This window comes from Oryctolagus cuniculus, chromosome 7 (assembly GCF_051225735.1).
Source record: "Oryctolagus cuniculus isolate XC-2025 breed Fujian yellow rabbit chromosome 7, ASM5122573v1, whole genome shotgun sequence".
NCBI lineage: Eukaryota > Metazoa > Chordata > Mammalia > Lagomorpha > Leporidae > Oryctolagus > Oryctolagus cuniculus.
In genome coordinates, this window is record NC_142873.1 from 6,462,177 (window position 1) to 6,476,801 (window position 14,625).

A 14,625-nucleotide genomic window follows, 5' to 3' on the forward strand; every position below is an offset into this window, starting at 1 on the left:
TACAAACACCAGCAGAGAATATTTCACGAGTAAGATGAAGTATGGCTTCCAGAAGCTTCTGGTTTGAGTGTGTGTGGGAGTATGTGTATGCACAAGGTCATGACATAAGATGTGACCAAAAATGTTTGCAAAATATTGCCTTCAGATACAGTGATGGGCAATGGGAAAACAATGAGAGGAGAAAGGGAAGGAAATCCACTGGTAGGTGCTTATATTTCAGTCCAGAAAGTCAAAAGTAAAAGGAGTGAGAAATGACAAATGGAAAAAGGAAACTGTTTGCTTCCTTCCCTTCCTCCTCCCCAGTTAAATCTCCTTGAGTTTGCTGTCCTTCTTTAAGGGAGTCACACTTATGGGAAAACTGTTTTATGGGAAATTTTCCAAATACAACCCCCTCTGTACTAGCCAAGCTTATACAACCCTCCTTTCTGCACACCATATCTCATCAACACAAGTTGATGTGTGCTCAAGCACAAGACCTTGATCACTGAGATCTACATCACTTGAGACACACTGTGTGACGGTGGGCATGTGTTAACAGGGACACCAGACTGTTGAACCTGGATGAGCACCGCACCTGTGCTGGGTACACACTGAGTCTGTCACCAGGATGGGGTCTCTGTGGCCATGTCTTCCTAGAACGCAGCATATCTTAATTCTTTCTGCATATTCTGTGCCAGCAGTTACCTTCAGTAAGTTCCCCATCCCCTCTCCTTGTTGACAAGAACTGCTCTGTACTTAAAAAGTGAATTTCTGGGCTGGCACCGTGGCTCACTAGGTTAATCCTCCGCCTGCAGCGCCGGCACACCAGGTTCTAGTCCCGGTTGGGGCGCCGGATTCTGTCCCGGTTGCCCCTCTTCCAGGCCAGCTCTCTGCTATGGCCAGGGAGTGCAGTGGAGGATGGCCCAAGTGCTTGGGCCCTGCATCCCATAGGAGACCAGGAAAAGCACCTGGCTCCTGGTTTCAGATCAGTGCAATGTGCCGGCTGCGGCGGCCATCGGAGGGTGATCCAACGGCAAAAAGGAAGACCTTTCTCTCTGTCTGTCTCTCTCACTGTCCACTCTGCCTGTCAAAAAAAAAAAAAAAAAAAGTAGATTTCTGAGTCCCTTTGTGTCTTATGGAAATGTCCTATATCCTTAATGCATTTTTCTGTATTCACAAAGTGGCCCCCTTGTGAATATATGGCTCGCTTTTCTTCATAAGCCTGTATTTGTTCTGTAACCTTGATCTTCCTACTGGCCCTAGGGCTCCGTCTCCCTATGACTGATCTTAAGGCTCTAAAGTAATTTTAGAACTCGCTAATGCTCAACTTACTAGTTATAGATAAAATATCTATTTCTCTCTGTCATCTACTTGCTATTTGGAAATCTTAAAACTGTTTTTCTGTTTTCCCCTCCCTTCTCTTTTCTTGCCCTCTTTCCCTTATTTCACTATGTGGAATTTCTAAATTGTGCTACTCGCACTTAAAATGGTGTATTCGGTCAGTTGTGAAAAGCCTGCTTTTGCACATCTTCTCCACACACTGGGTGACCCTCGGAAAAATGATATCTTCTTTGGTTCCAGCCTTTCCCTTTCAATCTCTCCTATAGTCCAAGGTAAAACATACAATTTAATCTAAACCTCGAAAGGGACCCAATTCCAGCCGTTGGTCTTTTGAGGATGAATCTGAGTGAATGGATGCCATAGCTCCTACTAGGCTGCATCTCCTACCATGATACTGCACCCTTGTTTCCTCAGGGAGGAATTCCCAGCCATGTGGAGGGTAGGAGGGAGGGACTGCTTGCGGAACTCACCCTGAGAGACGGCCACTTGGTTGAGTTTGATGTGGTACATCACAGACCGGACCTTCCAGTGCTGCAGCACGGGGTACCCAGACACTTCACTGAAGTTCACCATCCCTGGGGATACAGGAGACGCAGGCTCAGAGTGTGAGACTGATTGGCACATTTCAAGTCAAAAAAATGTGACCCAACTCCGCCAGCTTAGGGGTTTAATCGTGAGATGACTCCAAAGCTGTCTCGGATGAAGAGGATTTCTGGAATCGTGGCAACGGCAGCTTTTATTTATGGAACCCTCACTCAGGGCCAGGTCTGTTGCATATATTAAGCCATTTGATCCTTGTGAGATAGACATTTTTATTTGCATTTTATAAATGAGGAAGCTGAGGCTCAGAGAGAAGGAGCATATAAAATCCCTAAGACGCCAATCAGTCAAGATCGGGTGCCACGCGTGCCTAAGGCCTGGGTCAGGGTTCTTACTCACTCTGCTATAATATCCCCATAATGTATTTATATTAAACTGTGGTCTTTACTGTAACACATGGATTTCTAGTCTTTAATGCTTGCAGTAATTGACTCAGCTCACATGCCTGATAACATTGATTTTTCTGTCTCATTTAACTGATTTGTGTTCAGTATTTAAGTTTTAATTACTCTGACGCTGATAATACTCATTTCTTCTCTACCAAAAAGGACAATGTCAGGGTGACTAAATCATTATGAGGCAGGGATGGCCAAATGTCAAGTGCCATCCATGTGCCAGGCACTGTGACAGGCACTCTGGTCCCCCTTGTAGTGATGAGAAGACCAAGGCCCTGAGAAGGCAGCCCAGGGTCACTCTCAGTATCCTTGGAGCCTCATGGAGACAACGTTAATCAGCAGTTCTTCCTTGAGCACCTCAGAGAAGGAGTGTCACCCTATTGGAATTCTAGCCATTCCTATAAATACAAAATGCTAGAGAAACAAAATAATTAGGCCATAGGAAGTAAAAAAAATAACACCCTGCTAAGTTTAGAAAACCAATTTTAACTTCATTTTTATTCTTCGCTGTGTGTGTAAGTTACAGAATATATTTTATATATATACACACACATATACACATCTATATTTATATATGTGTGTATATATATTGCATATATACAGAAATACAATGGCAGTTAGTGGTCCACAGTAAATTTACATACATAATACATAGAGAGGATATGTACAAATATAATGGCAATAAGACATATACAGTGAATTACTCTGCCGTGTGATCCATGTTTCCTTCAGGCTAAATCAACTAATTTAATACTTAAACTGGATGAGGAGTAGGCAGGATTAATTAGCTGCTTGTCAACCCTGATCAAATTAGGTGAGTAATTACCAAATTTCCATTTCTGTGTGAATCATATGGGAATAATTAATGGGAAGGCAAAAAGCAAAAAGGTCAGGAAAGGTGCTTAGTGAATCAATTGCTTAAATTTTATTTTATCAAAGATAAGTTACCTGAAACTAAGAGTTTTTCAGCACTTTAAAAAAATGCTCTTCATTTAGGGAATTTAGCTTCAAAGGCATGCAAATGAGATTCCAACTGGACAAGTTCAAGATTTTGTAACATGCCATGAAAGTACATTTCTTCAGAGAGTGAAAAACACATGATATGCAGCACCCTGCCATACGTTTTCTCTATTTACGTAAGCCCATTCACAAAAAATAGCAAATTCCGTACATACGGATGTTTCAACCAATTAGAAAAAGCTCCCTTTGAGCTGTTTTCTAGTGGAAAAAGAAACGGGCAAGAAATTAGGAGGCCAGAGTTCTACAACTGTCCAGTTTCAGAAGCACAGTCAGACATTCAACCCATGTGTTTCTGGTTTCGTAAGTCCTGTCTTCTCTCTCTGGCTACCTGGAGAGAGGGCCTTCCGGGTCCCCGCCCCTTCATCTGTGAATGACCTTCATCTGAGATGAGCCCTTGTTTCCTTTTCAACTCTGTGAGCCCCACCCGCTGGCTGACTTTGGTGGGGGCCGCTCTCGTTTGTTTCAGTTTTCGTGATGGACAAATGGGAACCATGAGATTCTATGTCATCTACAGATAGATTGTGAGAACAAAACAAAAGTGCAGGCAGGAAAGTACCCAGAGAAAAGACAAGCACCAATCACAGGCATGCCCTCCACAACGCCAGCACCACCCCCCTCCTCACCTCGCTCCTACCACCCCTACCTGTGTCTGCCTAACAGTTTTAAGCTGAGGCTTTTAATATGACTTCCCAAGCTTCAGCTCAGAACCACAGAGGGGAGACAAGTAGAGAAACAAGCCCAGTTGTGAGGAGGGCATAGGGATGACAGGGCACCACATCCACCCGGGCTAAGACAGACCACTGAACCCCACTGCTTGACTGCTGAACAATTCTACTGGATGCTGGGCCAGTGAGACAGCACATTTTCTGTGTCCACTCACAGACACTATTTCCACTGGTTAAAAAGAAAGAGATAGTTCAAAGTGTGTATCTTCTAGCTGAGTCATGGGATTCTTTCTCAGGGTGTCCTTGACATGCAGTCAGGTTTAGTTATTTCCTTTCTTTTATTATTATTGTGGGGAACATTTCTGCTGAATGACTCTTTTTCAAATAAAATATCTCTGGCTTGGTTTTCTCAAGAAAGAATATTATTTTTTTCCTACTTAAATTTGCAAATGGAATGACTGAGCAGACCTTCTGAATAATCTTCAGGGAAAAAAAGAAGGAAGGGAAGGAGGCAGAGAGAGGAAAACAGAGAGAGAGGAGAGGGGGAGAGGAGAGGAGAGGAGAGGAAAGGAGATGAGAGGAGGGGGAAGGGGAGGGGAGGAGAGAAGATGGAGAGAGGAGAGGAGAGGAGAGAAGATGGGAAGAGGAGAGGAGAGGAGAAGAGAGGAGAAGAGAGGAGAGGAGAGGAGAAGAGAGGAGATGGAGAGAGGAGAGGAGGAGGGACAGAAGAGGCAAGAGGAGAGGGTAGGGGAGGAGAGGGGAGAGGAGAGGAAGGGAGGGGAAGAGAGGAGAGGAGAGGAGGAGGAGAAGAAGAAGAACAGAGAGGAGAGGGGAGGGGAGGGAAGAGGGGAGGAGAGGGGATGAGAGGGGAGAAGAGGAAAGGGGAGAAGAGAGGGCAGGGGAGGGGAGAGGGAAGGGGAAAGGAGAGGGGAGGGGAAGAAAGAAGGGAGGGAAGGGGAAGGGAGGGGAGAGAGGAGAAAAGAAAACCAGCTTTTTCGTGAGATTTTATTTTAGATGTCAGATGGGTACATGTTAGCCCAAAGTTCTAAAGCCAAAGTGTTTCCTTACGATGGACTTGGCGAAGTTCCAAGAGCTCAGAGTTCTACATCTTTCCATAGAGAGTGCCTGCGGCACCCGAAAGGCCTATGAATGTGGCCAGCAGCTCTCTCCACCTCCTAGGTCAGTATCTGGACTCCCTCCTTTTTCTCAACTGAAGGACTGATCTACGAATGGGCAGTGGCCAGCCCCCTGACCCACAATCCACAGCGAGCAGGTGGGGCAACAGTGCGCTGTCCACAACAGCCAGCAGGAAAAGCCAGTCTATTAGCCACCATTCAGTCTTGTACAAGGGATCTTCCAAGAGTTCATTAGAGATGCACACTGTGAGAGAACTTTGCAGGAGTCTCAATTGTTTTGGTACCACAATAAACTTATCTTTTAATTCCATTTTTCCAAAAACTTTTTGGAGCACCTCATAGAAAGTTAGAACTTGATCTCTGGCAAACAGTCCAAGAAGCCAAGCAACAATCCATGTTTGGCCTCAACAAACTGGGACATGATGAAAAGCTGACAGACTGTTTAATCTTTGTGCCTGCTTCCCATGTAGGTGCAACCAGAGACAAGGAAACATGCCCCCTAACCAATCACACAGGATGCCTACTTCTGGCTACCCTCCTTCCTCTCCCTCTTGCCAACAGATTCCAATCTTTGGAGCCTCTCCTTTTTGTCTGCTGTTAACTTTCCCCACTCTTCTGCCTGCCTTTGAGTCTCTGCCAAAGCACGAGTGACCGGCTTGAGTCCCTCGCTAGAGCGGACTGGTATCAACAGCCTTTGCCCTTTCTCACTGGGTTGGTCTTCACTTATCTCTGCACGACTTACAGCACCCAAAGACCAGCTGTGCTCAGAGTTCTTCATGGCTATCTTCATGGAGAGGGATGCCACCAGCAGGGTAAGACACACAGACCAGTGTTTTCTAGTGTATTCTTCAAACTGATGATCTGCCAGGTGAAAACAGGAGCTTCGTGTGGGAGGGACTCTAGTTACATGGGCTTGGGATTGCTATGTTAAATAAAGCGATGGGGATTCCTTTAGGGCGGGCTTCTTTGAAGTCTTCCTAATGCTAAGGGCTATAAATTGCTGACAGGGGGGTCCTATACACATTCCTTCCATATATTTTCTTAAACATTTATTCATTTCTTTATTTGAAAGAGGGAGGGAGAGAGGGAGATGGAGAGGGAGAGGGAGAGGGAGAGAGGGAGAGAGGGAGAGAGCGAGAGAAAGAGAACAAACTTCCATTCTTCCATTTCTGGTTTATTCCCCAAATATCTGCAACAGTCAGGTCTGAGCCAGCCTAAATCCATGAGCCATGGACTCCATCAGTGTCACCCACGTAAGTGGCAGGGGCCTAAGTACCCAAGCCATCATCTGCTGCCTCCTAGGGTGCACATTAGCAGGAAGCTGGGGCAGAAGTGGAGGCAGGACTCAGTCCCAGGCCCTTCAATATGAGATGCATGTGTCCCAAGAGATGGCTTAACCTGCTGTACCACAGTGCTTGCCCCTTTGCAAGCGTATTAGAAGACAGAACCCATTTCTTGATGGAACCCTGATGTTTCATAGAAAAACAAAGGTTTGCAAATGCTGATATAAAGGATTCTAAAAATCACTCTGCCCTTAATTCTTCTAAGCTTATGTGTTTGTAGTGATAAGGATCTCTAATGGTATTCTGTGACTCTCAGGAAAGATACAGTTATAATGTTTCTAAAAATAGATAATTAATATGGAAGAAATCTGGTCAAGCACTCCTTTAATCAATTCTAGTTATTCTGAATTTTATTTAAAACAAGTCCAATTCCTGCTGACACCAAGGAATATACATGGTTTTGGTCTAACTGGTACCTAATCAAAAGGGATTAAAAATAAGCATCAAGTGCAAAAGTAACCAGATTTAAAAGGTCCCTTCTACCTTTTAGGAAACGTTAGACTCCTCTGCCTCAAGACCATGGAAAACGGAAGCATCCCATCTGGACACCTTCTAGTCCTTTTGTTTTCAATGAGTAAAATTAGGAGCGGTCCACGGGCATGGGGAGAAAGGAGAAAAGACCAAGTGTGGATCTTTTCCTTGTCCCCAAAGGTGACGATTCCAACTTGTGTTTTTCTGGTGTTTCTCAGACACATCCACCTGCTCCCTGACACATCCAGATCACCACGGGTGTCCTCTGAGCCTGGTGGCTGCATTAAACCCCCTCCTCAAGGACTCGGGAGCTGTGTGAGAGGTGTCCTCTGAGCCTGGTGGCCGCATTCAAACCCCCTCCTCAAGGACTCGGGAGCTGTGTGAGAGGAGTCCTGTGGGCCTGTGAGCAGAGGCCAGCAGCACGGACGTGGAACCTTCCCTGTCTGGGGGCACCACCACAGGCCTCCGTCGTGGGGCATTTTACACGTGCAAGCAGCGTGTTTCTCGGGAAGTGATATGGAATAGGGGAACCAGAATCTCTTATGTGTGTAGGCTTTAGGGGCACAACCAGAGGTTGCATTTCATTTCTTCAGGGGTGTGTGTGTGTGTGTGTGTGTGTGTGTAGTCTTGTAGGGCAACTGATTTTGAAGAGGTGATTTCCTAGTTTAGAATATATCTAATTATTTTCCTTGTTCTTCTTCTTCTTATAGGAAATACACTACTGGATGATTTTCATATTGTTTTCTATCTTAGTTGAGTATTTACTTAACAAACATAGCTCTCACTATCTGTAGAAACTCTTCTAAAAACATCATAAATATTAATGTTTTGATTTTTCATAGTAGTCCTATGAGGAAGACCATGTTACAATCCCCATTTTTGTACCCAAGGTACAGAGAAGTATCTTGCTTAGACCATGCAGCCAATGAGGAACTGAGCCCAGCTGTCCAGGGGCGGAGCCCTTAGTCACTGTGCCACATTGCTTCAGACAGATACACTTGTAATCCTACTCAGGTCTAAACTAAAGTTGCAGGGGCCAGCACTGTGGCACAGTGGGTAAAAGCCCTGGCCTGATGCACCAGCATCCCATATGGGCACCAGTTCTAGTCCCAGCTACTCCTCTCTTATTCAGGTCTCTGCTATGGTCTGGGAAATCAGTAGGATGGCCAAGTCCTTGGGCCCCTGCACCCACGTGGGAGATCCAGAAGAAGCTCCTGGCTCCTGGCTTCGGCTTGGTGAAGCTCTGGCCAATGAGGCCATCTGGGGATTGAGCCAGTAGATCGAAGACCTCTCTCTGTGTCTCTACCTCTCTCTCTAACTCTGTCTTTAAAATAAATTAAATAAATATTTAAAAAAATAAATAAATAAACTAAAGTTGCTAACAGCATTTGACATGTAGAAGAGATCTATACTCAGATCACTCAATTCTTCAAAAAAGAAAGAAAAAGAGAGGAAGGTATAGAATGAGGAAGACATGGAGTGGATAGGAAAGAGGCGTGATGAGGAAGTGAGCTGAGCCTTCCAGCAAGACATGCCCAAGTCCACGTTGCTGCCTCTCACGAGTCCGTGGGACACCTGAGGCACTTCTTTGGCTCTGGAGATGCAACCTGGGAGTTCCTGCCTCTTCTAATCATGAGCCCAGAGGAGGAACGCACTGGACTCAAACAACACCGGGGGCCGGCATTTGAGCGAGTGGCGAAGACACCTGCACTCACGCTGGAGTTCCTGGGCTTCATTCCTGGCTCTGCCTCCAGATCCAGCTTCCTGTCAGTGCAGACTCTCGGGAGCAGCACACGGTGGTTCAAGTAGCTGGGTCCCTGCTATCCTTGTGGGAGCTACGGACGGGGGTCCCAGTTCCCAGATTTCACTCCAGCCATCACAGGCATTTGAGGGGTGAACCAGAGGACGGAGCTCTTGCCCTCTCTTTCTCACAGATAAATAAATATCCCACAACCTTGAGGAACACGCATTGTTATCCCATCTTAAGGTGAGGGATTGTGGTGCAGACTGTACTGTCACAGAGCTAGAAAATCGCAGTGTTGGGATGCAAATCCAGGATCATTTGACAACCAAATTCTACCCCTTTCTCTCTGCTCCCAGTGCCCATAGGTGAGTTTCAGGGACTCCAACAGTAGCAGCCATGGATAGTTAGGTTATTTAGGTGAAGATAACAATTAGCTTGTCTCTCTGACTCCACTCTGACTGGCTACTTCTTCTAATCCCACCAAAAAGAATTTTTTTTGACAGGCAGAGTTAGACAATGAGAGAGAGAGAGACAGAGAGAAAGGTCTTCTTTTTCCATTGGTTCACTCCCCAAGTGGCCGCTATAGCTAGCGCTGTGCAGATCTGAAGCCAGGAGCCAGGTGCTTCCTCCTGGTCTCCCATGTGGGTGCAGAAGCCCAAGCACTTGGGCCATCCTCCACTGCCTTCCCGGGCCAGAGCAGAGAGCTGGACTGGAAGAGGAGAAAACAGGACAGAACTGGCGCCCCAACTGGGACTAGAACCCAGAGTGCCGGCGCCGCAGGTGGAGGATTAACCAAGTGAGCCGCGGCGCTGGCCTCCCCCACCAAAAATTTTGAACCCCTACACACTTGTTCTCTTTGTTTCAAAAGAATCCTTATGAAACTAGCAAGATATTATTATGACCATTTTGCAAATGATTACATAACATTAAGAATTTTACTGAAAAATAATCCTGTTAATGTTCAGTTTTACGACTGAGCACTTATTGTGTATCAAGGAAATTACTAGTTTAGAGACCAAAATTAGCAAGGTCAACACTCTTGATTTTGGGGTGGCATTGTGGCACAGTGGGTTAAGCTGCCACCTGTAATGCTGGCATCCTATATGCGTGCTGGTTTGAGTACCGGCTGCTCCATTTCTGATCCAGCTCCCTGCTACAGCTCCTGGGAAAGCAGCAGAGGATGGAAGTACCTGGGCCCCTGCACCCTTCTGGGGAGACCTGGCTCCTGGCTCCAGCCTGGCCCAACCCCAGCTATTATGGCCATTTGGGGAGTGAACCAGAAGATGGAAGAGTCTATCTTGGTAACTCTGCATTTCTAATAAATGAATAAATATTTTAAAAGTCTTGATTTTATGAAACCATAGAGAACTGGTTCAATAAAGGCAGGAGGGCACACTCACCAGTCAGGAAGTCAGGATCGGGAGTGGGCTCCGAGATTTCTTCTAGGCACTGATTCTCCAGGGGGACAGTGGCCACCACAAGTCCATCTGGCAATTGCTGGTCTAATCCACGAGCAAAGTTGTTTTGCCTAAAAACAGAGCAAGCCATCACTTCTGAATATTCAAGTGATCCCTCTACTTCTGGTTGGGCCATCTACATTTCAACCCACCATGTAAAAATTCTTCCTGGACCAAAACGTTTCCCTCACCTTGAACCCCACTCAATATACAGGTCAGGAATGAGATATGCTGGTGTGGGAGACAGGCTGAGGGCTGGGGGAGATGAGAAATAAGCCAGCTGAAAATAGCTACTGAAAAGGTAGCAAATATTCTTCCCTCCCTCCCAACCCAATCCCTACTCTCTGACCCTCCTCTTCAAGATCCGGACACATCTGTTTCCCTTGTTAGACAAAGTGAAGACTGCAGATGCCACAAGACTACTTCGCACATCTCACTCATGCCTTTAGTAGACCAATTCCCAGGCTATCACCGAAAGTTTCTCCTTTTGTAACAGAGAAAGCAACGGATTCCAGGAACCGGCATGGGCATTTGCCATCCGTTTGTTCTTGCTGTTAACTACTGCTTCCTACCAGAATACTGACAACACCCTCACCACCTCCTGGGCAGCACTGCCTGATGGGTTCTGAGGAATACGTATTCCAAGCACAGGGAGAAAAGGGGCAGGGGTCAAATGGAGACCCTCCCAGAAATACTCTAAATCGTGGCTTGAAATACTTTGTTTTCAGGACTCTTAAAAATAACTGAATGTCTCAAGTAGTTTTATTAAAGTCCCCATTCTTCTACTGGTAATTCACCATGTTAGAAGTTAAAACAGAAAAAATTGTAAAATGTACTTATCCATTTAACAGTGACAATAACAAACTCATTCAATGCTAACATACTTTCAGGGATATAAAGAGAAGCAACATTATCTTATATTCTTGCAAGTTTTTATAAAATCTGATAATAAAAATCAGCTGGATCCTAGCATTTGAATTCCATTCATTGCAATAGATTGTTCAGGTTGAACTCTGTGAAGCAAATAGAGGCTTTCTGCAGCTGGAAAAGGCAGGACCTTGAATATGCCCTCAAAGCTTTGCAGGCATCCTTGGATCTCATTCTCAGCACCACCAGTCTCAATGGCCCCACACACTGGCTCTTTCCTTTGGAGGAAAATGGAACTTAAGCATTTTGTGGGTGGTGGGGCTGCCATGAAAAATCTGGTAGTCTCTGCCTGGGCAAGGTGAATTCTCATTTAGAACTTTATTGTTCACTCAGAGGATGCACACTTCTTGGATTCTGCAAGGGAGAATGAAAGAGATCATGGGCAAGAACATAACCTATCGCTTTAGGCATATTGGGTTTCCCTTACGCCAAGGCACAAACTTTACGCTGAGTAGAAAGCCCTTCAAAGGCAAAGCCCCACCAATGGCCCCGAGCAATGAACTCCACGCACATGCGGTTTACCTGAACGTTCCTTTCAGCACCTGCCCAGCAGCCACCTCCTTGGAATGATTGTTGTAACCAAAGAACATCTCCCCAAAGAGGGTCTGGTTCATGGAAAGCTCCCTGCTCTCCCCACAGTCACCTCCCTCTGGGCAGGTCTCCGTGATGAGCTGGCAAGAACGTCCATCCACGCCAAGCTTGTAATCCTCGATGCACCTGACACAGTGGAGAACTCAAGATAAGAAGCTATTTCATCAGTGAGCTATGCAGACAGGCCAACTCTGAACGGGGAGAAACGCCACTGAGAGAATGCTGGGTAGCCAGAGCTTACAAATGTTCAGCTTGACTTTGGCCCCTTTATAACACAGTGTCTGTAGCCTGCAAACTGAGGATTCTTCCATGAAGTGATCACACCAATCTCTCACCTTTCCTTTGCAGATAAGTTCTTTCAGAACTTCAAAGTGTTCTCTCCTCTAACAATTGTATGATTTCCCAAATAGGTCAGGGGAGGAATCACTAGGGAGAAGCATACAGATAAATCCACACACTTAACCCCAAGATCTTCTAGAGTCTTTCTGGAGAACCATCTATATGGCCAGCCCTTCCATTTGTTTCAAAGGTAATTAGGCAGTGAGAGGAATGACATTGTGTTTAAGAAATTAATAACTTTCTAATCTGGTCCTGTGACAAGTCAACTAAGAAATTAAAAAGATTTATCATCTCCTGACTGTGTTCTGTTTGAATGTGTCCAAATACAAGATGAACCCACGGAAACTCCCCCTCCATTCAGTGCAGCCTTCCTGAACTAAACAGACGCTGGGGCACACGGTGTGAACACCTTGTGCGCTACTGACTGAGACCTGCCTCGCCGCATCCTCCCCACGTGCACTTACAGTTGCTCTAACAGAAAAGCAATACTGATGTGGGTAAACTCGGGTCAACAACTCATAAGCCGTTAATTGACTTCTTAATTAATCATTTGTAGCTACATTAAGAAGAATATACACTTGTTAGCTCAAGTAAGGACAGCTTCTTTGATAAAGCTGGCTACCACTGAAATGAATACTGAATCTGTAACTAGATACACAGAGAACTGAGAATCGAAAGATGATCATGCTATTAGAACACATCATTTCTTAGCATCGAAAGGACAAATGGCCTTAAAAAGTTCACAGAACACGTGTATTATGAAAAACTCATGTGCAGATTTAGACATCTTTGCACCAAAATACATTTCCTCTAATTTTATTTTCCACGGATTTTGTGAAGTAACTTCAGACTGTTGTAATGAGAGAAAGCCCTCTGTCCCATATGGAGGAAACAGGTTCATTGTTGTAAGTGGTGAGAAGCAATATCAGGCTTTGGGAAGGAATGGCAATGATTCGTCCCTTTCCTGAGTGGCTGTGGGCCAGCTGACAGAATTATCTGAGCCTCAGTTTCCAAAATATAAAAACCAGAGGGTGGGGAGAAAGTGGGCACTTTACTGGGTTGCTGGGGAGGCTGAGATGCAGAACGCGAAGAGTCTGAGCAGCATCAAACAGAGCTGGGAGTCGCCGAACGCTGCTGTTATCGATACTGGCAGATGCGGACGAGCCCATGTCAGCGCACCCTCACCTGCGTGTCTCCCCATTGCCCTGTTATGTGCTTGTGTGAGCAGGTATGTGCAGAGCTCTCCAATTAAAAGTGCGTGTGGTCTGGTCTTTATAAAAGCACCTCAAACCAAAGACTTCCTGGACAGGCTCTGTGCAGGGCCATGCAAGCTGATTGAAAGGGGAGAGAAAGCACAGTTGGGGACTACTGCGTCAGGCCAGGACGCCTCGAGGACTCCACGGCGCCAACCTTGGACTGGGCGGAGAGTGAAGTGGCTCCCTCTTTGAGCCGTGACACAGTGTGTCTAGGATGAACTCTGAAGCTGGCTGCTCCCCTCTCAGTCCACCACACACATGTCGACAGCTTCTCCTTTCCCCGCAGCCCTGTCTTCCCATTCTCCGGACTGTGTCCCACTGCAAACCCCCGCCAGGGGAGGGACAAGGTCTGGTATCCCCCGTTTTTCCTCTATCATCAGACAACTGCAAAAAATAGGTGCCCAAACATGCGCTTATTAAATAAATCAATCCATGGAACTTCAACTAAATTCACTTCTATTTACTGAAGTGGGTCAACCCCAGTGATAACATTATAGACAACATTAAAATTTCGAGCAAGCTTCCATTAACAGAACAGGGTTTTACAAGAAACTGAATATGAAAATTGCTCCATTGCAAAGAAATAAAATCCAACAAAATGCAATAAAATAACATTATAACTTCACCAAATAATCTTTTCATGATTATTTAGCAGGCACCAGCTTTTAGCGACAATCCACATGGTTTTATTACTAAAAACATTGATTTTCATTGCAAGCCTATTAGATAGCGGAATCCTTGAGGGCAAGAACTATATGTTTGTCATTTTTGCAGTCGGTGGCCAGTGTGGTATGCAGAGGTGTAAAGTCAGCCCTGCCTGCCTTGCAGGGAGAAGAGGGGCTGGAGAGAGGGCAAAGGGGGAAGAAAAGATGGACAAGCAAACCACGGTGTAGAATGGACTAAATCTCTATTCACTTCATAAATAGAGCATGAAAATGTCTTTAAATATAATCCCAGCCAGCAGTGTAAATTTAAAATGTGAGAGAACAGCACAATGTTTCAAAGCCAGGGAGGGCCCGAATTCTAGTCCTGATCCTGCCGCTGACCAATTCTCTAGTCTTGAGGGAGCCACTGACCCTCACTGTACATCAGGACTTTCTCCTAGATGCCTGCTCTGTTCCCTCCCAGTTATCCTGAGAACCAATGGAACAGAGTGTGTGACCCAGCTGCTCCATGTACAAGGACCCTGTGCACTGAGGAATCTCTGTGCCTCTGTCGGGCGTGGGGCTGGGTACAGGAATGATAATGGCAGAATGTAAAGAAACTTCTATTGTTTCCATTCTATTGTTTGCCTCCTCTTTCTTTGGTAATCAATTCATTGTGCACAATCTTCTGCAAGCCTCAGGCCAGGGAATGCTCCT

The 14,625-nt window shown here is 45.6% G+C and overlaps 1 protein-coding gene across 5 annotated transcripts in view; it reads right to left on the minus strand.

Moving 5' to 3' along the window:
- Positions 1-14,625, minus strand: part of ASTN1 (astrotactin 1) — a 340,316-nt gene that overhangs the window by 81,822 nt on the left and 243,869 nt on the right. For all 5 annotated transcript variants that reach the window (XM_070077167.2, XM_070077166.2, XM_051858230.3 and 2 more), the window contains 3 exons: positions 11,601-11,795; positions 10,095-10,222; positions 1,791-1,895 (listed from right to left, as the gene is read on the minus strand). In XM_070077167.2, the coding sequence (XP_069933268.1) occupies positions 1,791-1,895; positions 10,095-10,222; positions 11,601-11,795 (428 nt within the window). The remainder of the gene's footprint in view (positions 1-1,790; positions 1,896-10,094; positions 10,223-11,600; positions 11,796-14,625) is intronic.